Source organism: Balaenoptera musculus, chromosome 15 (assembly GCF_009873245.2).
Source record: "Balaenoptera musculus isolate JJ_BM4_2016_0621 chromosome 15, mBalMus1.pri.v3, whole genome shotgun sequence".
NCBI lineage: Eukaryota > Metazoa > Chordata > Mammalia > Artiodactyla > Balaenopteridae > Balaenoptera > Balaenoptera musculus.
In genome coordinates, this window is record NC_045799.1 from 61,615,092 (window position 1) to 61,641,786 (window position 26,695).

The 26,695-nt window shown below is 39.0% G+C and overlaps 1 protein-coding gene across 2 annotated transcripts in view; it reads right to left on the reverse strand.

Annotated features, from left to right (window-relative positions):
* PARN (poly(A)-specific ribonuclease) overlaps positions 1–26,695 on the reverse strand; it is a 161,590-nt gene that overhangs the window by 19,744 nt on the left and 115,151 nt on the right. For both annotated transcript variants that reach the window (XM_036827224.1, XM_036827225.1), the window contains one exon: positions 24,797–24,986. In XM_036827224.1, the coding sequence (XP_036683119.1) occupies positions 24,797–24,986 (190 nt within the window). The remainder of the gene's footprint in view (positions 1–24,796; positions 24,987–26,695) is intronic.

Below are 26,695 nucleotides of genomic sequence, written 5' to 3' on the forward strand. Positions count from 1 at the left end.
GCAAGTTTGTGTGTACGCATATATGTATGGGAAGTATCTATGTATATCCATGCCCCTATTTCCCAGCTCTGCCCACTGAAAGGACCTAAAAAACAAAAACAAAAACCAAAAAACCCAATGGCCATAAGCACATCTAGTGTCCATATTTTAATGTCTAAACCATACCCTACTGAAAAAACACAGGGCTCCTCGAAGAAGCACTTGATTCCAGGGCTGGGGTAAAAGTTGCACAAAATGAGCTCGGCTGGGGTAAAAGAGGCACAAAATGAGCCCGGAACATCTTGCAATACCAGAAAGTAGGAAACTGCTCAAGAAATGACGGGGCATGTCACAGGGATGTAGGAACCAGGTGGAAAGGGCTCCCACTGGCCAAATATTTGAGCACCAAAATAATTAAGGGGCAATAATAAATTCTAAACCATTGAAAAACACAGGAATCCATGGATCTATATCAATACATAATACAGAGAGACAGAGAGAGGAGGGAGAGCTCTTAGTTCTCGTTGAATGGTGAGTAGGAAATGGTAAAGGTGGAGAGAGAGATGGAGTTGGCAAATCATCCTTTGGCAACCATCACGTGAAGAATGACTGACGCAAAAATCATCAAGAGGTGCTAAATCAGGGGAGATATTTTGATGAAGAGTAGGCTATTTGCATGGTCTTAAAGTGTCTCTCCTGAGACTGATATCCTGAGAAGGACATAGCGTCACTTTTGCACATTCTAGTCAGGATTGTATAACCTGAACATAATCATGAAGAAACATCAGACAAACCCAAAGGAAAAACACCTTACTGAAAAAGAGTGGGGTGAGGGGCTGGTGTCCTTCAAAAATGTTGTTGTCATAAAAAAGACCAAAGAGACATTGAAAACTAGCTGCAACACATTATGACAGACTGGATCTTATACTAGAGGGAAAAGCCATAAAGATAATATTGGATCAAATAATAACACTGGGATATAAACAGTAGATTACAGTATTATATCAATGTTAAATTACCGAGGTTGATAACTTTACTACAGTTATACAAGAAACTATGAAGGACCATGATGTATCTAACTTCCTCTCAGATGGTTCAGAAAAAAACAAGTGTGTTGGGGGTTGCGGTATGGAGAGAAAAAGGGAGAGAAGGCAACACAGAGTGTGTATATACAGAGAGAGGAAGGGGAAGGGTGGAAGAGAGAGCGTGTGCACACAAAGCAAAAAACAGCAAAATGTTAACAATCAAGGTAGCCAGATAAAGAATATATGGGTGTTCTTTGTAATATCTGTGACTTTTATGAGTTTGAAATTATTTCCAAGTTAAAAGCAAAACAAAACAAAACAAAACAAACTGGAGGAAGCATGATGTTTAAACAAATAAGGAAAAGTAAATTTCATCGAGGATTATCTTCTTTTTTATCTAATTAAATTTTTTTGGCCGCACTGCGCGGCATGCGGGATCTTAGTTCCCCGACCAGGGATCGAACCCATGCTGGAAGCGCGGAGTGCTAACCACTGGGCCACCAGGGAATTCCCTCAAGGAATATCTTCTGGTGCCTGCTTGCTGTGGCACAATCTAGGACTGAAGTCTGTGTGCGCTTACACATGACTAATAAGTATGTCGCCAGCCTAGTGATACGTGGAAGAAGCTGCCTTGACCCATTAACAGAATGTCTCACCTGATACAACAGAGTCCCTTTCCAGCCAGCCAGGCTGGAAAGGATCCCGCGGAGTCGGCATCTGTGCCTCTTCATTCTTCAGTGCCTGAGCCCGTCAGCTCATCATCCCCTCATTTAACCAATATTCTACCAACACGACGAGCACCTCCCATGGGCCACACCTCCAAATGCCCTCCAGTCCTGCTCATGTTACTCTCAGCCACCATTCCAGCTCTTTCCTCACGCTGCTGCCGGGCGCTCTCCCTATCTTGCCCCTTGACTCTTAAAACAGGATCCTAATTGGCTAGTCCCCCCGTCCTACTCTTCCCAGCCTCCCTTGCCCTTCAAATCCATTCCTCCCAGTGTTAGCGAACTTCTTCTGAAGCAGAGATTTGATCAGATACTCCCAGCTGCAAGACTTCCACGGCTCTCTACCGCCAACCTGAATTTTAACTGCTTGGCACAGCATCCAGGACCCTCTGTCATCTGGGTCCCCGTCGGCTTTTCTAGCCTTATCTTCCACAAGGCAGTCGAGCTGCAAAGACAGTATCTGTTCACCTTAATGAATTCCATGACATGCACTCTTCCACCTGGTCCACTGTCCCAGCGGTGGGCTCATCAGCCCCCATACACCCTATATTTCCCATCGGACGTTGCTGCCCATGCTCTGCAACAAGAGAAGCCACCGCAGTGAGAAACCCGCGCACCGCACTGAAGAGTAGCCCCCGCTCACCACAACTAGAGAAAGCCCGCACGCAGCAACGAAGACCCAACGCAGCCAAAAATAAATAAATAAATAAATTAATTAATTTAAAAAATTTTAGGGGTTAGCTCGGTAAAGTAAGATATAATAATAAATGTATGGGTTACTTTTTTTTTTTTTTTTGCTGGGCGTGGGCTTTCTTTAGTTGCGGCGAGTGGGGCGGCTACTCTTCGTTGCGGTGCGCGGGCTTCTCACTGCGGTGGTTTCTCTTATTGCGAAGCATGGGCTCTAGGCATACGGGCTTCAGTAGTTGTGACTTGCAGGCTCTAGAGCGCAGGCTCAGTAGTTGTGGCACAAGGGCTTAGTTGCTACGTGGCATGTGGGATCTTCCCGGACCAGGGCTCAAATCCCTGTCCCCTGTATTGGCAGGCTGATTCTTAACCACTGCACCACCAGAGGAAGTCCCTGGGTTACTATTATTATGAACCAATATACTATGACAAAATTATATATTTCAAAAACATGTAAAAATAATCTCTACCTGATACAGACATTTGATAACAGAAAACATTAAAAGAAAAAAACATTAACACTAAATGGATGGCCAATAAATATCAGTTAAAAATTGAAAGATGTCACAGATATTTATTATTTAAAAGTTATTCTTAAATGAGATTTTAAAACACACAAGCATTAATATCTGTCACAAGACAATATTCCAGATGGAGAAAAGATTCTCTCATGTTATGCTGATGTTGATCAAACTGCTCCCAGTGTTTCCAAAGCAAATATAAGTTGGGTGTTAAACTACATGTTGCTTTATATTAGCTCATTTCCTTTTTTATTTAAAAATTTTTTTTTAGTTGTGGCATGCGGGATCTTCAGTTGCGGCATGCGGGATCCTTAGTTGCAGCATGTGGGATCCACCTCCCCGACCAGGGATCGAACCCAGGCCCCCTGCATTGGGAGTGCGGAGCCCCAGCCACTGGACCACCAAGGAAGTCCCTCATTTCCTTTTTTAGAGATGAAAATATTTTGTCTGCTTGCCTTGATTTTCGTTTTGCTGTTAAAATTGATACCGCTTGTTCTAATTCAGATTTTAGATCGAATGATTTTACACTGGAGTATTCCACAATGACATTTACATTTTGTCTCTGAATTTTGTCTATAAAAGTATTTACCAAGAACTGTAGCCTACAGTAAATATTCAAACACTGAAACACTACTGGATTCTATTAAGACAACGTAACATTCGGATATCCTAGCAAGGTTAACAGTACATGTTTCAAAACTGCCAATTTAAGGACTGCTCCCAAAACTTATTTCTTGGAACAAGATTCACAGGATTTTTATAAAGTGTACTGCTGTATGTAATCTCGTTAATATATTCTTATTTACAAGAATGATTCACTGTTAGTAGCAGACAAGGCCACAAACACACACTTAACAACATGGCAACAGTGACAAGCAAGAACGACTGATTTGATTGTGGCCCTTTCTCTCCTACCTGCTCCTGTCCTGATTTCAGAAATGTTGACCGTAACCTTTGACACTGATTCCATGCTTGCTTTCAACTTTATGTCAGAGAATTCCTTTGAACTAGTAATTCCTATGCTGATGGTTAAAGTTTAATTCCCACAGATTTCGCCCCTTTATCTTAATTTCTCAACTGATATTTCTCATGATTTGGAATAACACATAAATGTCCCCAGAGATGCCAGGGAGGAACTGGTGAATAGCAACCCTATTGGAAATCAACTGACCACAAACTGGACTCTCTATTCTGTGTCATCATCTATTTGTCTTCCCTTACGCCAGCACCACATGGTTTTTAGTCCCATAGCTTTAAAGTAAGTCTTAAAGACAGAATAAGTCCTTTAGTTGGCCGGGAAGTTCATGCTGCTGGATAAAATAATAACCACCTTTCATTTTAAAGGGCTGCCCAGTTTACAAAATTCTCTCATTTGATACTTGTCTATAATCCTTTGAAGCTGAACATGTGTTTTCACTCCCATTTTACAGGCAAGAAACCTCATCCTCAGAATGAGTGACCTCCCCCAGGTTGTGTGGCTGGTCTGGTAGATCTGAGGGTGTCCTCCAAGCCGAGTGCTCTTTGAAACGTTTCACAGCCTTGCTCCCTACCCCATCTTCCCAGGGCAAAATGAACTGGAAAAATCTGGGGAAGTGGGAGCTAGAAAATGCATTTTTATTGTTTTCACAAACTCTCACGCTGAATTCAAATTCCACGAGCATGACTGTTCCTGTGTTTTGGGGCACAGTCTGGATGGATGAGGGAAGGATGTCAGATAGCCTAGGCCCAATTACAGACGGCAATTCCTCAGAGATCGCTGATCAACTGTGATGCTTATTTCTAATAAAGAAGTTGAGTTTGAAAGTAAAATCAACATTAAGTATGGCATGTCTGTATGATAGTACCCAGGAATAAAGGACATCTCTTGTGGAATGAATGGTGGGGGGTGGAGAGAATATACAAATGTGTTGTATATGTGACTACTCAGTTTACTTATAAATTAGCCTAAAGGAGAGAAAACTTGGTTCTGGGTTACAAAGAAACCATGGCATTCAATTAGAAAAACTTTTTACAAGAATGTGGTTTGAACCTGGTTAAACAATCCCTTATTGCTAACTCACTTTAATTCAACATAGAAAAGATTAATCAATAACAAACATGAAAGACATTAATACAAATTCCTAAATTTAAGAACCTACACTCAACATACAACTAATTGAAGCTGAATTCAGAACATCTGAAATTTTCAGAGGCTAGGATGAAATTTACTTTTGCAACTAAAATTTACTTTTGGCTCCAATGAAAGGATTTACTGATCATGCCAGTAATATAATCAAACCAAAACGACTCCTCCCCATACCAAAAGCCCAACTATTTTAGAAAATAAACTGCTTTTTAAACATTTCCAGGAAGTTAAACACAACCAATTGAACGCAGGTATTTATCTGTAGAGAGACAGAAATATCCTTACAAAGGCACAGAGAACAGGAGAGGCAGCAGGAGAGGATGGGATGTCAGCTCACCTTGGAGATACTCTCTCTGGAGAGGACAAGTAAGGAGAAGAGTGCCAAAGAGTATTGCATACAGGGGGAACAGAAATCTAAGTGCTGTATAAAAAGCTGGTGCACCCGAGAGAGCCCTGCAAAGTCTCAGCAAATAACAGGCACCAGATCCCTGGAAGAAGCAGATGATAAGGACTGTGCTACGCCAACAGGGGGAAAGGCTGTCCTAGGATCCTCACCCCCATCCCTGTGAAGCCAGGGGACCAGCATTCCCCCGAGGCCAATAGGAGCTGGACAGGAGGTTTAATCTCTGGAGAAACTGATCCCCTCAGAGAGGCACCAAGTCTAGCAGTGGAGAGTGGGATCAAGCAGGGCAATAAGAACTTTCTAACTGGGGAAGTAGCATCTTCCACATACTGAGAAGTGAGGTCTCCAGCTTCCTTCCACCAGTCAGTACCCAGAGCACCAGCAGTCAGGCTTATCTCCCCCAAGCTGCAAATCAGAAAATCAATTTCTAAAAGAACTGAGTCGTTACAGCTAGTATCATACTTAATGCTGAATGCTTTTGCCCTAAAATCAGGAACAAGACACAGATGTTGGCTCTTGCCGCTTTTATTCAACACTGTACTAGAGGCCCTTGCCAGTGCAATAAGACAAGAGAAAGAAATGAAATTCATAAGGTCCACTGGACAGAGATAAATACGATTGCCTTTTTTTACAGATACGATTGTCTAAACAGAAAATACCAAACAGTCTACAAAAAGTTATTAGAACTAATAAGTGAATTTAGTAAGATCCAAGGATACAAGGTCAAAATAGACAAATCAACTGTATTTCTTTCTATTAGCAATGAACGACTGGAAATTGAACTTTAAAAATATATGACTTACAATAGCATCAAAAAGCAAAATACTTAGGGGCAACTTCAATAAAGCATATGTAAAATTTGCATAATGGAAAATACAATACTCTGATATGAGAAATCAAAGAAAACCTAAATACATGAAAAGATACACCATGTTCATGGGTGGGAAGACTCAATAGAGTTAATTCTCCCCGAAATGATGTTATAGATTCAACACAATCCCCATCAAAGTCCCAGCAAGCTCTTTGTACAAATCAACAAACTGACTCTAAACTTTTTGTGGAAAAGTGAAGGACTTAGAATAAGCATTGTTTTGGCTTCCCTGGTGGCACAGTGGTTAAGAATCTACCTGCCAATGCAGGGGACATGGGTTCGAGCCCTGGTCCGGGAAGATCCCACATGCCGCGGAGCAACTAAGCCCATGCACCACAACTACTGAGCCCACGAGCCACAACTACTGAGCCCGTGTGCCACAACTACTGAAGCCCATGTGCCTAGAGCCTGTGCTTTGCAACAAGAGAAGCCACCGCAATGAGAAGACTGCACACCGCAACCAAGAGTAGCCCCCGCTCGCCACAACTAGAGAAAGCCCGTGCGCAGCAACAAAGACCCAACGCAGCCAAAAATAAATAAATTAAAAAAAAAAAAAAGAATAAGCATTTTTTAAAAAGAAGAAAATGGTTGAAGGATCTACTATATGGTTTCAAGACTCACTATAAAGCTTTAGTATAAATCAAGACAATGTGGAACTGGTCTAAGGAAAGACATATAGATCAATGGAATACAACAGAATCTAGAAATAGACCACATACAAATATGGCCAACTAGTTTCTGACAAAGGAGTCAAGGTACAGTAATTGAATAGAGAAAGGACAGTATTCTCAAAAAACGGTGCCAGAACAAATGGACATCTATATGCAAAAAAATGAACTTGTACTCATGCCTCACACTGTACATAATTTTTAACTTGAAATAGATCATATACCTAAACATAAAACCAAAAAACACTATAAAACTTATAGAAAAAAAAAAGAAAATCTTTTTGACCCTAGTTTAGGCAAAGATTTCTTAAGTAGATCGCAAAAAGCACAAGCCCTAAAGAAAAGCATAAGCCTCAGAGAAAAGATCCATAATTACAAAGCCAGCTTCTCACCTCATCACTCTACAAAGCAAAACCATCAGTAAGTTCTGCCTCCAAGAACTTCTCATCCCTTTTTAGTTCTTTCTTAAACAATAGTGGATGCCCCAAAATAGTCACATTTTTGAAGAAAGGCTTTGAGAGACAAAAACCAAAACAGACCAATATTCAGAGAGGAAAAACTCTGAGGAAACAGAGACAACATAGGGAGCTGAGGAAAACTTTAAAAACAACAGGCAGTTCTTGCTTTGCACACAGTACAGGACCATAAAAATGGACTAGACTACTGTATTTGCAAGCCAATGGATAAACAGAAAAATGAAGAAGTGGCAATAAGTACATTACTTGGAAACAAGGTAAATTATCAAAAGAAAGGGTTGAAAGTGGTTGCCTCTGAGGGACAGAATGTGGGTGGCAGGGGACTGCTGCTTTTTATTATAATTTTAAAAAATATTATTTGGCTTTAAAAAACAGTGCTCAAGAATTTCATTGAAAATATTTTAAAAGAAAAAAAAATGCCAAGGACTTCACAAAGATCCACTTTACGTGTGACAAACCACTATGCCAACAGTAAATCACTACTTGTCTGGTTATGTTAAATGGGTACACACAGTTCTGTTACTTAATTGGCTTTGTGACCTTGAGTAAGACACAGCTTCTCTGACCGCCCCCTCCCCAGTTCTCCTTTGTTACATCGTGAAGGGTGGACTAGATCACCTCCAGGTCCCTTCCAGCTCCACAAGTATGTGGCTTTATCAAGTAACACTGTTGTTCACAGAGTTATAGGTGCCTCTCATTCTTTAAAAGAATGTATCTGCTATTGCACGTCAACTATATCTCAATTAAAAAAAAAACAAAAGAATGTCCTACAATCTAGACTAATCTTCAGCCCCTGCTTCCATTCACATGAATTAGTGCAGTATTACTGTATTCCATTAGTTACTAGCATTTGTAAGTAGAAATGACACATAAGAAAAAAATTCAAAGACAGTTACCTAAAGAACAACAAAATTTATAGCATGAGTATCTTAATCCTACATGTTTTGGAAGAAATTTCATCTCTTTGGAAACTGTCATCCTTGGTTGTTTCTAGTTTTCTCATAAGCCCAGTAAACCCAACCTGAGAAGGAATAAACCCCATAATGTCACCTGAACAGGCTCAAATTTGGAAGTAAACTACTGTTTCACAAATGATGACAGAGGAAAGGGGTAGGTGGGGTTTTCTTACTCATGAAAGCATCCAACTCTCCCTCTCTGCTTGGGCACCCAACCTTTATCTGACGCCCACTGTAGCCAAATGATCTGTGTTAACGGAGAGAGAGACACTAGGGATGAAAGAAGAGAACAGAGAAACCTAGTGACCATGTGGACAATGCTACTCTAAGTTCTAATAGCATCACTGTATTCACTAATTTAGCTATCCTAAATGGACATTCACATTACATATTTAGTCAAATTAATGATGAGATGACAAATTAAAGACCCAAATCAAAACCTCTGAATTTATGCTTTTCAACTGGAAAGAATCAAAGAATATAGCTATGATTCTAGAGTAGCATCAATAAGTAAATATTATTCTTATGAGTATTAATGGACTATACTGAAACAAGGTAAAATATAGTACTCTTATTACTTGGTGAAGTATTGCCACTGAAATCAATTACAGATGTTTATCCTGAAAGATGCTACTATGACCATTGCAGACTCAAATATTGCTAATGGTTATTCAAAATTAAATTTATGGTTGAATTGGAACCTGTGGACAGTTTTATAATATTCATTAGCAACTGTTTTTTAAAGACACAGAAGGCTACTGTTTTAATACAAATGAGTACGAGTTTCAAAATCATCTCCATTTAGTGCTTTAGCACGAACAATTTGATCTGACGAATCAACTAGGATGGCTTTACCAGGAGAAGAGAACAAGGTACTTCCTGATGGGCTGCTCTTGACATGGAGAACATCATTTCAGCTCCCTGAGGACAGAGGACCACCTACCAGATGTTCTGACACCAAGAAACCACATGCTTCTTGCATCCTGGTTTGGTTTTTGAAGATCCTTCTGGGGGTAAGTTGTGACTACAGCAAACTAGAAACTAATCCCTTCCAAGAATTTAGAATCATTCATTTAAGATGTTGAACTAATGTACCTCATGGTCATTCCCAAGAATTCCCCAATTCTTTACATCAACTATTTGACAACTGATTAACACTCAAAAAAGGGTGGTCTGAATACTGATTTCTGTAGCATCACATGAGTCTGACTTCCTTTCAAATTACTTTCCCTTAAAATATGTGATTAGGCAAGCATGAATGGACTTCTGACTTGAGATATTCCAAGGCATCCACAGTCAGGCTACTCCCACCTTCATATGGCTCTTTCACTCTAAGTAGCAGGTAAGACAATAAAATAAGCTGGATGCTGGTATGATTATGAAAAGAATGTCATTCCATCCCGCCTGACCTTTAGCAAAGCAAGTGAAAGTATTCCAAGCATGGCCTTACATTGTTCAAAAGGGAAAAAGCAGTCTGCACGGCCTTCTCCAATCAGAAGCTGGGTAGGAAGACGTGTTCCTAGTGTATTATGGGTTCTCTTGTTCACTCGTTTATTTAAACCTTTTTCTGAGTGACCATAAGGCATCATTTGTTAGGTGCTGGAACGTTAATATGAGTAAACAACAACTCCCAACTTCATCTTTTTACTCCTATAAGAGTCCCCAAGGCAAAGAAATCCCAAGGATTCCACGTGGCATGGAAGGCATGTCAGAAGGCATTTCTGGTGGTAGGGAAGGATCACAAATGGATATGTGAGAAGAGAGCAGGCATTCTGGAAAGAGCATGAATGGGATCTGGGATGAAAGAGAGATGAGGGCTGGAATCTGGGTTCTGTCATTTACTGGTTTTGTGACTCAGGGCAAGTTCCTTTAGCTTCTGTGAGTCTCAGTCTCCTCAATTATAAAATAGGTTATTGTGAGGATTAAATAAGAAAACAAAACAAAATAGCACATGTCACAGTGCCTGGCACATGGCATACACTTAAACGCCAGTGCCTCGTCTGCTCCCTCCCTGTCCTGCGGTGGGCAAAAGGTTCACGTTTTTAGAGATGATGTTGATCCCAGTCTTCAGAGGTAGTTGTCCCAATCTTTGCAAAGCATCAGGAAAGGAGGTGAGGAAGAGAAAGAAGAGTAGAAGGAAGGTGTGAGCAGCATGAGTAGGCTGAACAGCATGGCTGTGATGGCTGGAAGGGTAAGAGGGGAGCGTTCCTGCAGCCCCCCGGTGGGTGGGAGGTGGGGGCCGGTAAGCCATCACCTAGACATCCATTTGTTAGCTCACAGGTGCCTGGAACCTGCAGATCATCAAGAACCACCCAAACTGCCCTGCTCTGTTGGAAACATACAAGGTTTCTAGAAGGCACAGTTCCATTTTCCCCCAACATTAGGAAAACGTTAAGTACATAGAAAAGTTTGAAGAATTGTATAGTAAACATCCATTTAGCCATTACTTATATTCTATAATTAGTTCTACATTGGAAGTGGAGATTTAAAAATATACTGCAGATTTTAGTTCGTTTGCATTTGGGAAAAAGGGGCACAAAAGGCAGGATCTGAAGGCTTCTATCTGGCAAGCATCTGACTTCTGAACTACCAGTGATGCAGCGGAATGAAATGCAATCTTTTCTTCAGTGATCCTTGAACAGACAAAAGGATGAACGTCAAACCTGTAGACAGTATTTACACATGGAACTCCTATCAGTACAATGACACACTTGGTGTTGGGTCACAGCAGCCATTCTGCATCCTCACACCAGCCCCAAAAACACAAGCACACTTTGGCTTCTGCTGGCTTACAGTGTACTAGCAGAATTTTTTAAAAGCATAAGTGTCAAAAAAGAACTGCCAGAAAAATGAACTGCCAGATTTCTACACCTGGAAATTAAATACAGGATTTACATATTTCATACTTTATTTTAGCTGAAACTATACTACAAATAGGAATAATCCTAACTGCACATGACCTGAGTTACCTCAAATAGGAAATCTGTTTTGTATTTAAACACGTGAAAAATAGCATTTCACTTCCCTATCATGTAAGTGTGTTGAGGGCAATTTCAATTGTTAGCATCATTAAAAAAAATTATACTCTTATATGAAGAAAGAACGAATAATATAACACATTATTAGAAACATAGATAATTACTTTTAATTATGATTAATTAAATAAATAGCATGAAGCTATGGAAAGAAAACATTAATTTTCAAATATTACTGCTGTTATAAAACACGAAAGCATCTACAACAGCACCAGCTCTGTGATCTGGAGCAAGACACTTCTGAGTTTTCTTACCAGAGAAACAAGACTAATAATGCTACTTAATCCCTTTCAGGGTTCTTCCTCAGTCCTCTGCGAGGATAAAGGACCACTGCTCTTCTGATTACGGCATTTCATAATCCTGATGGTGGTTCCTACTGCCCTTTCCCTCCAGCTACTATTCCAGGCTGAGCAGACTCAACACCTCCCCTTCCTTTCATCACTAAGTCACTTTCCTCTGGATGTGCTGCAGTCCCTCTACTTAAAATCAACCAAACAATCCACCAAAGGCCACTACTAAGGGGATGACCAGAGCTGAGCATCCTAGAAGGATGACACCTCAGTACTTCTGATATTGGCTTGTACATCCCAGGGTCACTTCCGTTTCTTTAAAAAAAATTTAGGGACTTCCCTGGTGGTGCAGTGGTTAAGAATCCACCTGCCAATGCAGGGGACATGGGTTCAACCCCTGGTCCTGGAAGATCCCACATGCCGAGGAGCAACTAAGCCTGTGTGCCACAACTACTGACCCTGCGCTCTAGAGCCCACAAGCCACAACTACTGAGCCCACACGCCACAACTACTGAGCCCGCATGCCACAACTACTGAGCCCATGCGCTGCAACTACTGAGCCCGCGTGCTGCAACTAGTTAAGCCTGCGCGCCTAGAGCCCGTGCTCCACAACAAGATAAGCCACTGCAATGAGAAGCCCGTGCACCGCAACAAAGAGTAGCCCCAACTCGCCACAACTAGAAAAAGCCTGCGCGCAGCAATGAAGACCCAACGCAGCCAAAAATAAATAAAATTATAAAAAAAAAATTAAAAAACCGACAGTCTTACACTGATGATCTATGGGACTAGATATCTAAGCCTCTCCCCAAAGAAATAAGTTTGAAATTCGGATGTTTTAACCTTAGGGTTTCTTCAACCTAGGATTTTTTTGGCTTTGGTTTTGGTTTTGGTTTTTTAAAGAAAACCTGATTTATTAAAGTGAGACGGCATCTTTTTCAAACATGCACACTCTTAGGTGTAGATGATGTGCCACGTTTCTAAGAGGCAACTTAATGCACTGGGCTATGGATCCAAAAGGCGTATAAGTTAGAATCCTGTGTAACTTCAGCGAAATTGTTTAGCTTCTCTGAGACTCTACTTTCTCATAGATAAATTAGGAATAAACCAAGGGTTTCACTGAGTTGTTAGAGAATTTTTTAAAATGATGTAAAGCATCTAGCACAGTGCCTGGAATGAAGAATCTGCTTCATAAATGAGTTTTCTCTCTTGTTTTTCATTGTTCTGCAGATATTCCAAAAAGCATGCTGTGTGTCAGTGAGCTTTACATCTTTATACTGATGGAGACAGAGAAAGAGATAAGAAGATGAGAGAGGTTAAAGGAAGAATGATTCATCCGAACTAGAGCACTGGTCATGCATTAATTTTTCACAAAGCAACTTACTACAACATTCATGAATTTTGCTACAAGGTTGATTATTTAAACTAGGATTAAACACCCAGGTTTAGCTGGTTAGTATGTTTTATTAAGGAGATTGAAGAACAGTAAAACCATTTGCAGTGTAAGGAATCACATTTTAAGAGAAGGAGGCTAAGAGTAACTTCCAAGATACACAGCTAAATGAGAAAAGGAAGGTGGGGAAAAGTATGTGCGGTCCATTACCATCTAACAAAAGGTGGGGGTATATATATATATATATATATATATATATATATATACACATATAGATAGATAGATAGATAGATACACAGTTGTTTATATATTTGTAAAAATGGAAGGATATACTGACAACAAAACTGGTCACCACAAGGCGGGGGCAAGGGTGGCAGGTACAAATTGGAGGAGGCAGGGAGAGAGGCTTGGTAGATTTGACTCTGGAACCACATAAATGTTTTACATAATTATAAGGCAAAGTTAAATTTTTAAAAAGAGAATCATTAGAAGAAAAAATAAAACAAACCTAAGTGTTTACTGAGTTGGCAGCTTAACCACACAAAAAGGAATTATTTCAAGTGACTTTAAAATAAGGTAATTTGACTGTTCATCTCTATGCTCTAAGGACAAAAATGACAGCAAAAAAATAAAATTCTTTTCAATAATTATATTATTAGTAATAATACTGAGAGTTATTTTGAAAATATTATATATGGTAAAACTATTATACATGGTAGTAAAGTTACAAATAAATAATTAATTTACTATCATTAGGAACCAAAATTTTCAGTCTAAGAAAAAAGAGAAACAAAATTAAAAGAAGTTAAATAAGTCCTGGGGTCTACTGGAATTGGAAATATCAGTATAAATTTACCTGAAAAACAAAAAAGGAAGGGAGGGAAGAAGGAAGGATGGAGGGAAGACTTTCATGCTAGCTCTTTTCATTCAAAAAGGCTGTAAACAATGACAAATCCAGTATCAATAAACACCCTTTGAACCCAGATTATGGTTTCTAAATACAATTTCCCATCAAAAGGAACAGGGCCCTTGGAGAGATGGCTGATTCCAAATATAAGGTAGGAAATGTACAGAAAAAGCCTGGAATATCTTCTCAAGAATATCAAAACTCATGGTGGTCCAGTGGTTAACAATCTGCCTCCCAATGCAGGGGATGCGGGTTCGATCCCTGGTCAGGGAACTAAGATTCCACATGCCGTGGGGCAATTAAGCCCACACGCCACAACTACTGAGCATGCGAGCCACAACTAGAGAGCCTGCGTGCCGCAACTACAGAGCCCACGCGCTCTGGAGCCCACACACCACAACTAGAGAGAAGCCCACGTGCCGCAATGAAGATCCTGCATGCCGCAACGAAATCCCTCACAACGAAGACCCGACACAGCCATAAATAAATAAATAAATAAATAAATAAATAAATAAATATTTTTTAAAAAAAGAATATCAGAAGTCAAAGAAGCTATTAAAGACTATTGGGCTATTAGAAGACTCAAGAGACAACTGGAAATGCTTCTCACCAGTCAGAAACAAGATAATTAGAGCATCAAAAAGAATGGCAACTGTAATGTACTAAAATATATATTTTTTAAAAACCCATGATTCAAACAAACAAAACAAACCTCATTGCTCACCTTTGGAAGGTGCTAGGAAACCAGCAAATTTTTCTGAAAACTGGTTTTAAAAAGGTGTTTTGGGAGGTGAGAATAAAGAGTTAGTTCTGCTTTTTCTATATGAACTATATCTGCAGGTAACCAAATAGATGATGAGAAGAAATGTTTTATTTTAAATAAGAGCATCTGGGATAATAAATAAAGGAGTAACAAACTATAGTATTAGCGTTTTACAACGCTTCATGAAATAATGAATCTAGCCATTGATCATTTAATGGCTACTAAAACCATCAGGTGAAAAACTGCTAGGGGAAGTTCATATTAGATGAACCAGGCCAGCAACATCTGAACCCACTTGATCAATCTTATCACAAAAATAGAGAAAAGAAGACTTTTTGTGTCACCCAATGTGATGCAACAGGAAATATACAACATCATCTAGGAAACAGTCTTGCCATTCAGTTCAGCCCTGAAGCTGATCAAGTGTATAGATCTAACTACCAGTTAATTACACAGTAGTAAGGTAACATGGTATACAACCTTACAAGAATGTTCCAGAATATGGGAACTTCTACAGAGCAAACAACTTGGTTTCTTAAATCTACTGCAAGGAGTGGGGGGTAGGGGAGAATTCACAGAGAGGAGGAATTCAGAGATTAAGACAGAAATGAGACACATCAACCAAATGTAATACGTGAATTTGTTTAGAAACTAGAGGTCAAACAAAACACTTACTTTAAAAAGTTTGTGAACAGAAAATCTGAACACCGGATATCTGATATTAAAGAGTTGTTATTAATTTTTGTATGTGGTAGTAGTACTGTAGTTTTGTTTAAAAATGATTGCTTATCTTTTTTATCATGATCTTCAGACTCATGACTGACATGATTTGCTGTCTATGATTTATTTCAAAATTATCTGAAGGGGAGAGGGAGAGAAGGAGTACTGATTAAGTAGGACTGGTCACACACTGACTGTTGACACTTCGTGATAGCTAGACAGGCCTTCGTTGTGTTGTTTTCTCTACTTCTGTATATATCTGAAATTTTCCTGTAATGAAAAGTTTTGGTATTCTTTAAAGCAGAAATTCAAAAGGGCCTCTCTTCTGCTTCCTAGGATATCACTTTTAAATGAAAAGACACAAGCTCTTAGATGTTTTCTTAGATGTGTGGTGATTACAGTTAAGACAATAGTCCCCTATTTGGCGTGTACCTAGATGCAATCTGTTTGAGTACTTTCTTCCCTTGAGGATAAAGCTGCATACCAGACCTGGGAAAATGTATATGGGGCATGATGGATAGTGGAAAGAACGGGGCTCTGCAGATACCCTGGTTTCAAGCCCCAGTTCTTTGTCGAGAATTGTTTAATCTCCCTGAGCCTCTGTGAAATGGGGATAACCTCACCTCCCTCACAGTGCTGCTATGAGCATCACATGAGATAAAACATGAAAGACCTAGCTCAGAGACCGGCATTCAGGAATTTATTCATTCACTTAGTCACCAAACATCTGAGTACAGCCTCTGGGTCAGACTCTAGGTTATGTGCTAGAGATATAAAGACAGAGAAAACATTTGCACCTGCCTTGAAGGAAAACAGGAAAGTAAATCAATGATTATAGTGGTGAAAGCAACATATTTTAAGTTCTGAAAGGATAAAATTTTGGATCTAGAATTCTATATTCAAGCAACATTATCAATTATGAAGGTAAAACAGAGACACTGTTACAGAGTTTATAGTTTATTAACCATACACTATATATGCAAAAAAGAAAAAAAAATCACTCAAGGAAAAGATTACTTCCCACAAAAAAAATCTACACACAAAAGGCTGGGATATTTGGAAGATTCTCCCTTGGGTAGCAAAGCTTTAATGGCATAGGAATACATTTTCTTCTCTGTGGGCCCCATTATGCAACTTTTTCTCTTCAGAATACTGCATTTACACAGTCATATTATAGATGCTGTATACCTGTTACCATCTCTTGGAATCAGGTTCTCAAGAAAGCAAAAATGTACAGATACAAAAAAGTAGTAAAAATAAATAAATTAACAGCACTAACCAAAGAGAGAAGGGAGACAGAGAGAGACAGAATATATATGTGTTAAATTTTTAATCTTTTTTAGAAGTGAACAAGATATATTAGTCAAAGAAGATGAGAAATAGAGGTATAATTTAAAATATAGTGATAATACATAATGAAGAAAATGATAACAGTAGCTGCCACTGGGAAAAAGAACTGGGAGTGTGGAGCCAGGATTTTCCCCCCTTCATTTCATATTCTCCTGTACTATGTGAATTTTTTAAAATTATGTGCATTTATCACTCCAATGGTTTAAAAAGTGTCACGGGAAAACACTTTTTCTGCTAAAATATATGTAACTCACAAGATCTACAGTGAATCTGCCAACATTTACTCTGCCCAAATACAAGAAAGATATTAAGGTAGCTAGACTAGATAATTTTTATAGTCCTTTCCAGAAGCTAAGGGATATGCAAATTGTGGAGATGTCATTTGGTTAACATAAAGACACAGATGTAAAGTCGGTTCCTAAGCTATAGAACCAAGAAGAGAGCAAGAACTAAAAAAAAGGAAATTTCCCCAGGAAAAGGCAGCTGAGAACCAGGAACAGAGCAGCAGTCAAAGCTAAATGGAGATTCCTGCAGTAGAACCAGGGGCAAGAAAAAAGAAACAAGGGAACATCAACACTGAGAGGGAGTGAGGGGCCCCCATGGTAAGAGGGGCGGGGCTCAGGCTGTAGGGAAACATTCTGAGATGGGGGGTGGGGTGGCAGGGGTGGGGTCTGAAGATGAGAGGCCACCACTCGGAGTCACAGAAACACGAAAGCAATGAATGTGCAAACAGAGGACCAAGACACAGAGGACAAAAAGGGCTGAGTACAAGCTTCTTCTGCTACAGACTGAGTGGTATCTAACCATCTAGAAATCATGGGGAGAAGGAGCTTCAAAGAAATTCTAGTATACGGATGGTAGATGGGAATTTGAAAGACAGTACCCAGTGAAAGGGTCAATGATCTTTTCTCTATTTGGTGTGTTGTCATTATTTCAGTGTAGTAAAGGGCTTTCATAGGTTCACCCAATCTTATTTTTATTATATACCTCTTAAGCAAAAGTTCTCCTGCTACAGGGATGTTCAAAAACCTAACTCAAAGGGCCTCAAGAGTTTGTATCAGTTTCCTCTTCATGCCCTACACTGTGTACAGTGTAAAAACACTTGGAATTTAAGAGCTAGAAGGAACTTTAACATTCTTTCTGACAAAATGCCTCACTTAAGATGAGAAAACAGAGACAAATCCTGGGCTCTTGCTGGTATTCACTGAAGGGAAGAGTGAATGAGGTCTTTCCCCAGGTACCCTTGGGAAAGAACCCAAGCTAGAACCCTTGTTGTCCAGCTGCCTAGAAGTCAGTTCCCTTTCCACTCTGTGGCCTTGGTTGTCTCTAAGGCCTTTTTCAGTCAGAGGACAGAAAACACTTGCTCCACAGGCCCATTTATGAATAAACGTGTAAGCAGTCTGACAAAGCAGTGGGTCCCGGAACACAGTCTGCTTCATCAGAATTCTTCTTTGTCTCTAAAGGGCTCCCCCCCGCGCCCCTATTTCCTAATGTAATATGCACATTCAATTACTAACTGCTAACTTTAGATGAAAATTATATGAAATCTGAAAACCACAGGTTTGATATATGCTTTAGCATTTCCTATATAAGCAGGAATTCCCAGGAGCTACTACATTTTCAAGGAAGGCTGAAATTTAGTTTCACAGAAAGGAAAGGCTAGAAGGAAGAGACTAAGCAAAGGGTTTTCCCCAACAGTTGAAATAAGCCAAAGGGCACATAACCCTTAGACATGATTGAACAAATCTCTGTAAGGGCAAAGCGGCTTTGGAAAACCATTTTCTTTAATTATAGAACATCGTTAATAAAATGAGAATGGTAATAGCATCTGTTTTTCAGGACTGTTTCAAACATCAGTGTTTATTTATGGGGACTAAATATCTATTAGTGAGATCTTAAATGTTTTAGCTTCCACTGTAAAGGAGGATTCTTCAAACGCCATGCCAACCTGTACTTATTCAGAGCTCTTGCCACCAAACCAAATCTCCTTTTTCCCTTCTCAAGCAAATTTATGTCCAGTCCAGTTTCCCAAAGCCCTATCTTTTGTCCAGTAATCAACTATAAACTACTTGAATATTCTGAATCTATCATAGAAAAGAAAAGAAGCCTGCTGCCACAATACCAATGCAAACAGCAGAAGAAATGGACATCCACCTCTGTGGGCAACACTAACAGCCAACCCCAGAAGCTCGGCTGTTGTGACGTGTCTTCCAAGGTCTCAGATCAATTCTCTAGAGCCAAAGAAGTGAGTCAAAGAGCCAACCACAAGGGCCCTGAACAATCTTAACTGGATCCTTCTAATTATGCCTGAATTTTTAGGTTTATACTTATGTCATCTCCCCCATACTTTAGTCCCTTATTTTCTTAAGAGTATTAACTTTTAAAGAACGAGAGAGAGAGAAAAGGAACAAAAGCAACAACATATCAAGCTTACAAAATGTAGAAGCAAAATATGAAACAGAAGATCACAAAGGATGGGAGGGGGTTGATGGAAATATACTCTTGTAAGAATCTTACATTGTTCATGAGGCAATGTAATTTTCACTTGAAGATAAACTGTGATACATTAAAGAGGCGTATTATAATCGCTAGAGCAGTGCTTGGCCAACAGAAATATTTTGTGAGCCAGATACACAATTTTAAATTTTCTAGGAGCCACCATTAAAAAAATAAATAAAAAGAAACAAATGAAATTAATTTTAATAATATGTTTATTTCACCCAATATATCAAAAATATTATCATTTCTACATGTAATCAGTTCTTCAAAATCAGGTGTGTGTTTTAAATTTACAACACATCTCAGTTTGGATTAGCCACATCTGAAGTACTTGTTAGGCACATGTGGTCAGTGGCTACCACTGGGCAGAGTAGCTCTAGAGCAGGGATCAGCAAACTTTTCTGTAAAGGAACAGATAGTGAACATTTTGAGTTTTGTGGGCCACACAGTCTCTGTCACAACTATCCAAATCTGCCATCGTAATGCAAAGCAGTCAGAGGCAGTATGTAAATTAATAGGCACTGCTGTGTTCCAATAAAACTTTATAAAAACATGTGGGCCTGATTTGGCCTATGGACTACAGTTTGCCAACCATTACTCTGGAGCAATGACAAAAAATAACACAAAAACGTATAAGCAAAAAGTTGACAGGGAAGATAATATGGGAGGCTATAATATCAGTAAGTACTAAATAACACACAATTCATCCAAAAAGCGCCAGAAAACAGAAGGACACAGAATGAGCAGGACAAGTAGGAAACAAATACCAAGATGGAAGACAGGCTCACCTGTATCATTAATTAGATTAAGTATGAAAGGCGGGGATTGTCAGAGTGGATAAAATAGCAATACTCAACCATAAGCTGTTTATAAGAAACCTACTTTAATTATAAAGACAAATAAGTTGCCAGTAAAAGGCAAACACCTACAAGAAACAAGAGTGGTTATGTTAATATAGGACACAATAAACATCAAAAAAAGGTTATTTCTAGAACTGAAGAGAAATATTCCACAATGATAAAAGGGGCAATTCATTAAGAAGACATAACAATCCAAAATGGGCATATACCTATCAAAACAGTTTCATGAAGCAAAAATTGATATAATTAATGGAGAATTAAATCCACAACCATAGTTGGAGATTTCAATACCACTCTAAGTAGCTGAAAGAAAAAGTAGAAAACCACCCCCCCAAAAAACCCCAACAACAACAACAAAAAACCCCTAACCCACAATCAGTAAAGATATAGAAGAGCTGAGCAAAACCATGAACCAACATAACTTAAAATGATATTAATGGAATATCACACTCACTCAAGTCCACACAGAACAACATGCACCAAGACAGACCACATGTCAGTCCATAAAATAAGTCTCAATAATTATCGGAGAAGTTCTAAATAACTCACGTGTTACAGAAGAAAGCACAAGAGAAATTAGAAAATATTTTATAATAGATGACAGTGAAAAGACAACACATCAAAATATGTGGAATGCAGTTAAGCAAAAACTAAAGGAAAATTCACTAGAAAAGAAGAAACATAAAATCGAGGAGTTAAGTTCCCACCTTACAATGGGAGAATAACATATTAAATCCAAAACTGTTAAATTCAAATAAGCAGAAGAAATAATAAGAAGAGTATACATAAATGAAAAAGCAAGACACAAATATAATAGAGAAAAACCAATAAAGTTAAAAGTTGTTCTTAGAAAGAATTAATTGATAAACACCTAGCAAGGAAAAGAGAGAAAACACAAATTACTACTATTAGGAATTTTTAAAGGGACATAACTATAGATCCTACAGATACTGAAATTATAAGGGAGTATTTTGAGCTAATAATTTTATGCTAACAAATTTGACAACTTAAATAAAATGGAATATTCCTTGGAAAACCAAATTACTAAAAGTGATACAAGAAGAAATAGAAAAGCTAAATAGTCCCATATCTATTAAAGAAATTGAGTTCATAATCAAAAACCTTTCCATAAAAAACTCTTATGCCCAGATGTCTTCACTAGTAAACCCAACCAATAATTTAGGAAAAAAAAAAAAAAAAAAATCCTATACACACTGTCACAAAATAATAGAAGAGGAACTTCTTAACTATACTAGTTTCATGAGGTCAGCATAATCCTGAACCAAAACTTGACAAAGATGTAAAAAAAGAGAAAATTACAATCTAATATTCCTCATCCTCATGAACAAAGATAAAAAAATATTTAACAATATATTCAAATCCAACATGTAAAAAGGGTAATACATCATGACCCAGTGGAATTTCTCCCAGGAATGCAAATCCAATTAAGCATTCAAAAACCAATCAATGTCATGCAAAATACTTACAAAGTGCAAAAACCATATGACAATTTTAAAAGATACAGAAAAAGCATCTGAAAATATCCAACATCTATTCATGATACAAAGTCTTAGCAAACTGGAAATGGAGGGGAACTTTCTCATCCTGAAAAAAGACTTGTATGGACAACCTAAGAATTATAGTTCAAGGGGAAACACTGAACTAACTTCCCCTCTCTAATACTGGAAGCAAGGCAAGGATATCTACTCTTCCCACTTTAACAATATACCAAAGGTGCTAGTTGGTACAATAAAGCAAGAAAAAGAAATAAAAGACATAAAGATTGGAAAAGAAATAAAACTGTGTAAATTAAAAACTCTGCAGAATATTAAGAAAAAACCCAACCTATCAGAATAAGTGAATTTTAAAACGTTGCAGGATACAAGGTCAATATACAACAATTAATTATATGTCTATAGAGAAGCAGCAAACAATTTGAAAATGAAACTTAAGAAACAATTCCATTTCTGATAGCATAAATAAGATAAATATTTAGGGAAAAATTAACAGAAGACATATAAGACTTCTACAGTAAAAACTATAAAACAGGTCTAGTGAAGAAAGACAAGATCATTCTAAAATTTATGTGGAATACAAAGGATCTAGAATAGTGAAAACAATATGAAAAAGAACAATGTTGGAGGGTTTATGCTACCTGATTTTAAGACTTACTATAAAGTCAGAAAAAAGAAAGTGTGGTATTGGCATAAGAACAGTATAAAAATGAGTGGAACAGAAGGGTCCAGAAATAGATCTAAACATACATGGTCAATTTATTTTTGACAAAAGTGCCAAGTTAATTTAACAAGAAAGAAAAGTCTTTTTAACAAATGTTGCCAGAACAACTAGATATCCATATGGAAAAAACTAAACCCTGACTCCTATCTCATACAAAATTAATTTGAAATGGGTCAGACTTAAATGTAAAAGCTAAAACTATAAACCTTCTAGAAGAAAGGTTTCTAGAAAATCATTGTAACCTTAGGTAGGCAAAGTTCTGGAATGGGGAAAAAACCCACTAACCATTAACAAAAAAAAATTAACAGGACTTCATCAACATTAAAAATATCTGCTCATCAAAATACATCACTAATAAAATGAATATACTGCCCCAGACTCAAAAAATGTATCTGCAGCACAAAGGATGTGTATCCAGAATATATAAAAGAACACCTACAGATCTACAGTAAAAAGACAAACAACCTAATTAGAAAATGGGCAAGCGACTTAAATATCCACCTCAAGCAGAAGATATTTGAATGGTCAAGAAGCACACAAAAAGGTGGTCAACAAGAGAAATGCAAATTAAAATCACAATGCAATATCATCTTATATCTTCTAGAATGGCTAAAAAAGACTGACAGCACTAAGTGTTGTCAAGGATGTGGAGCAACTGGAACTTTCATATAATACTGGGGGAGTATAAAATGGTACATCCACTTTAGAGAACTGTTCGGGTGTTCTTATAAAGTTTAACATACATCTATCCTAAGAACCAACAATTCTAGTCTTAGATATTTACTCAACAGAAATGAAAACATATGCCCACAAAAAATTTTTTATAGAAATGTTCATAGCAGCCTGATTTATAATAGTCCCACCTGGAAACAATCCAAATGTCCACCAACAGGAGAACAGGTTAAGGCTGTATATTCATACAATGAAGTAATACTGAATAATAAAAATTAACGTACTTGGGCTTCCCTGGTGGTGCAGTGGTTAAGAATCTGCCTGCCAATGCAAGGGACACGGGTTCAAGCCCTGGTCCAGGAAGATCCCATATGCCACGGAGCAACTACTGAGCCTACACTCTAGAGCCCGAGCGCCGCAACTACTGAAGCCCACGTGCCTAGAGCCCATGCTCCACAACAAGAGAAGCCACCACAATGAGAAGCCCGCGCACCACAACGAAGAGTAGCTCCCTCTCACCGCAACTAGAAAAAGCCCACGCACAGCAAGGAAGACCCAACGCAGCCAAAAATAAATAAATGAATAAATTTATTAAAAAAAAAAATTAACGTACTCCTGATACACACAACATTAAGGATGAATTTCAAAAACAGGTTAAGTGAAAGAAGCCAAACATAATACCAAGTGATTCCATTTTTTATAAATTCCAAGAATAATCAAAATTAATCCACAGTGATAGAAATTTGAAATAGTTGCTTAGGACAGTGGGGGCTTGGAGTTGCTTGAAAAGGGGCACAACAAAATTTTGAGGCGGGAGATAGAAATGTCCTACATCTTGCTTTCAGTGGTGGTCACCTGTGTATATGTAACTGTTAAAACTCTTTGAACTAAACATTTTAGATCTGTACATTTTATTATATGTTATAATATGAGGTATGTTAATTATAACTCAATTTTAAAAATCTCTAAAAAACCATTTAAAAAGTAGGGAGGGCAATCCAAAATATTAACAGTGGTTGCTTCTGGGTGGTGGGATTATGGCTAATTTTTTCTTTGTTAATTCACACTTTTCTCTTCTTTACAATTTTCTATAAGGAACCCCCCCCCACCCGTTTTCTATACCTATGTTTTATAGTTTCACAAAGATTCTAAAATATCACCAGCATTTATCTTCTGAAAGTAGGAATACAGGTAAGTAAAGGAAGTGTGTATCAAGTTCTCTTTCTACAGCAGGCATGTGGTGCAGTGTCTACGTGGGATATGAAAGGGGTTCAGAAGCTCAGCCAGAAGCAACGTGGCAGCCTGGGAAGAGGAAGAGATCAGACGGAAGAGTTCACCTCTGACCCTGGCTTTCTTACTGAATGGTGGGCAAGTCATAGAGCCCCTGTTTCTTCGCCCCTAAAATGGGAGTAAGATGTATCCCCTTCTCTGTCTCATCAGGGTTTTGTGAATGTTAACTGAAATGGTCTATATAGCACAGAAGGAATTAATGGAGTAGTAACTTCTGATATTATGTGAAAAGTTAGAAAAAAGTCTCTCTCACAAGTCAGATTTACTACTTACAGTCCTATAAGAAGCAGCGAGAACAGCTTTGCTAGAACGACGCTGCCCTTTCAAATCGACAGCCAAGAACTCTTACCTATTGGCTTGGTAACAGTGATTCTGCAAAGCATAGGAGATGCACTGCGTGTTTAACCGCTTTCTCTCAACCTCCTTCCAACTATCTTCTGTCCACTTTCTCTTGATCTGCTTCTCCTCATGCTTTGTCCCCACATATTCAGCATAGGTCTGGATCCGATAGCTCTCTGCATATTTGCTGGTATTGACAGCTACAAGGAAAAGAAAAAATCCTTATCAAAGAGTCTGGCCTAGCCCCAGGATGTCACTTCGGAAAGATGGCCTGAGGGAGTCAAAGGAGCCCTGGGGTGAGGTCTGCACTCCCAACCCCGTTCCACCGTTTAGAAGCCAGGTGGCCTTGGGAGTGTCCCATAGGCTCTCCACATCTGAGTTTTCTCACCTGGAGAAAAGACGGTCACTGCTCCTCAATCTCCCTCACAGTGTGAAAATGCTCTGTAAACTATTAAATAACCAGAATGATGTAAGCAAAACGTTAATTTTCGGAATATTTGCAGGTAACATTACGGTCTGAAAATTACTCCTTTTCAGAGTAAGAAAATGAAAAACAAAACAAAACCACTAAGGGAAAACTGCAAACCCTCACTTATTCTGTTAAAAATAAAGATGACAAGAAAAGCAATACTGACGGCAGTGCTGATCACTGTGTCAAACACCGAAGGTCTGCCATACGTCTGTGTCCGGTGCTTTGCGTACATCATGTCTTATCTTCACAATGCGTTTGCAAGGCAGAATTGGCTTTATTGAATATGAGAAAGCAGGTGCACAGAGGTCGGGGGGATTACTGAAGGCTGCACCGTGGGCCAGCGGCAGTGCTGGGCGGCAAAACCAGGCTGCTTCGACCCTAAGGTCACACTTCCGCACTTCACTTTGGACTCAGCAGATTCAAGATATTCCCACAGTACTTGAGACCTGCCTCTTCTCCTTCTGCTTTGAAAGCCTGCTAATTCTCTGTAATGTGCCTCTGGCAGGAGTCCTTGAAAACTAGAGCTTGTTCCCTCTTTGGTGTTAATGCCTGATTAAGGCCGGGTCCGTCTTGCTGCCTCCTTCTCGGAGGGTGGGGGATGGAACGTGCAAGTGGCCCGGGAGTGAGGACCCACGCAAACCGGGAGGCTGGGCCCCCATGTGCTGGCTCCAGCTTCTGCAGTGTGAGCACACACTCCCCGGCCCACTATCACTTCCACTGGTTATTACCCACACTAGCAGCAAGACCGTAAGGGCTGGGCCATGCTGGCAGGGGCTGCCAGACTTGGGACCCGGGCAGCTGCAAAAGCACTGTGACGTCTGAAATAGAGTATACCCACTTGTAGCAAAGTTCTTGGATCAGAGTAGTTCCCAGTAAATATTATGTAAATGAAGCATGGTAGAATGCAGCAAGAGGTGACGGACACACCAGAACTGGACAAGGGACTCCAGTACTTCAGAGACCTTAAACCACAGGGAAAGACAACTGGATGAGAGGCAGATACTCCCCACATACCCAGCCCCTGACACTTTCATCTTCACTCCAAGTGGACCAGATCTGCCTAAAACTTCTCAGCACAATAGGAGTTTATAGAATGTCATGCCCTAAATGTTTAGCCATCTAAAGAGCAAAGCAAAATAAAACAACAAAAAGAAAAATAAGAAAAGACACCCACTCTTATTATGCACCCCAATGTTCATTGCAGCACTATTTACAATAGCCAGGCCATGGAAGCAACCTGAATGCCCATCGACAGATGAATGGATAAAGAAGATGTGGCACATATATACACTGGAGTATTACTCAGCCATAAAAAGGAACAAAACTGGGTCCTTTGTAGAGACGTGATGGACCTAGAGACTGTCATACAGAGTGAAGTCAGAAAGAGAAAAACAAATATCGTATATTAACGCATATATGTGGAACCTAGAAAAATGG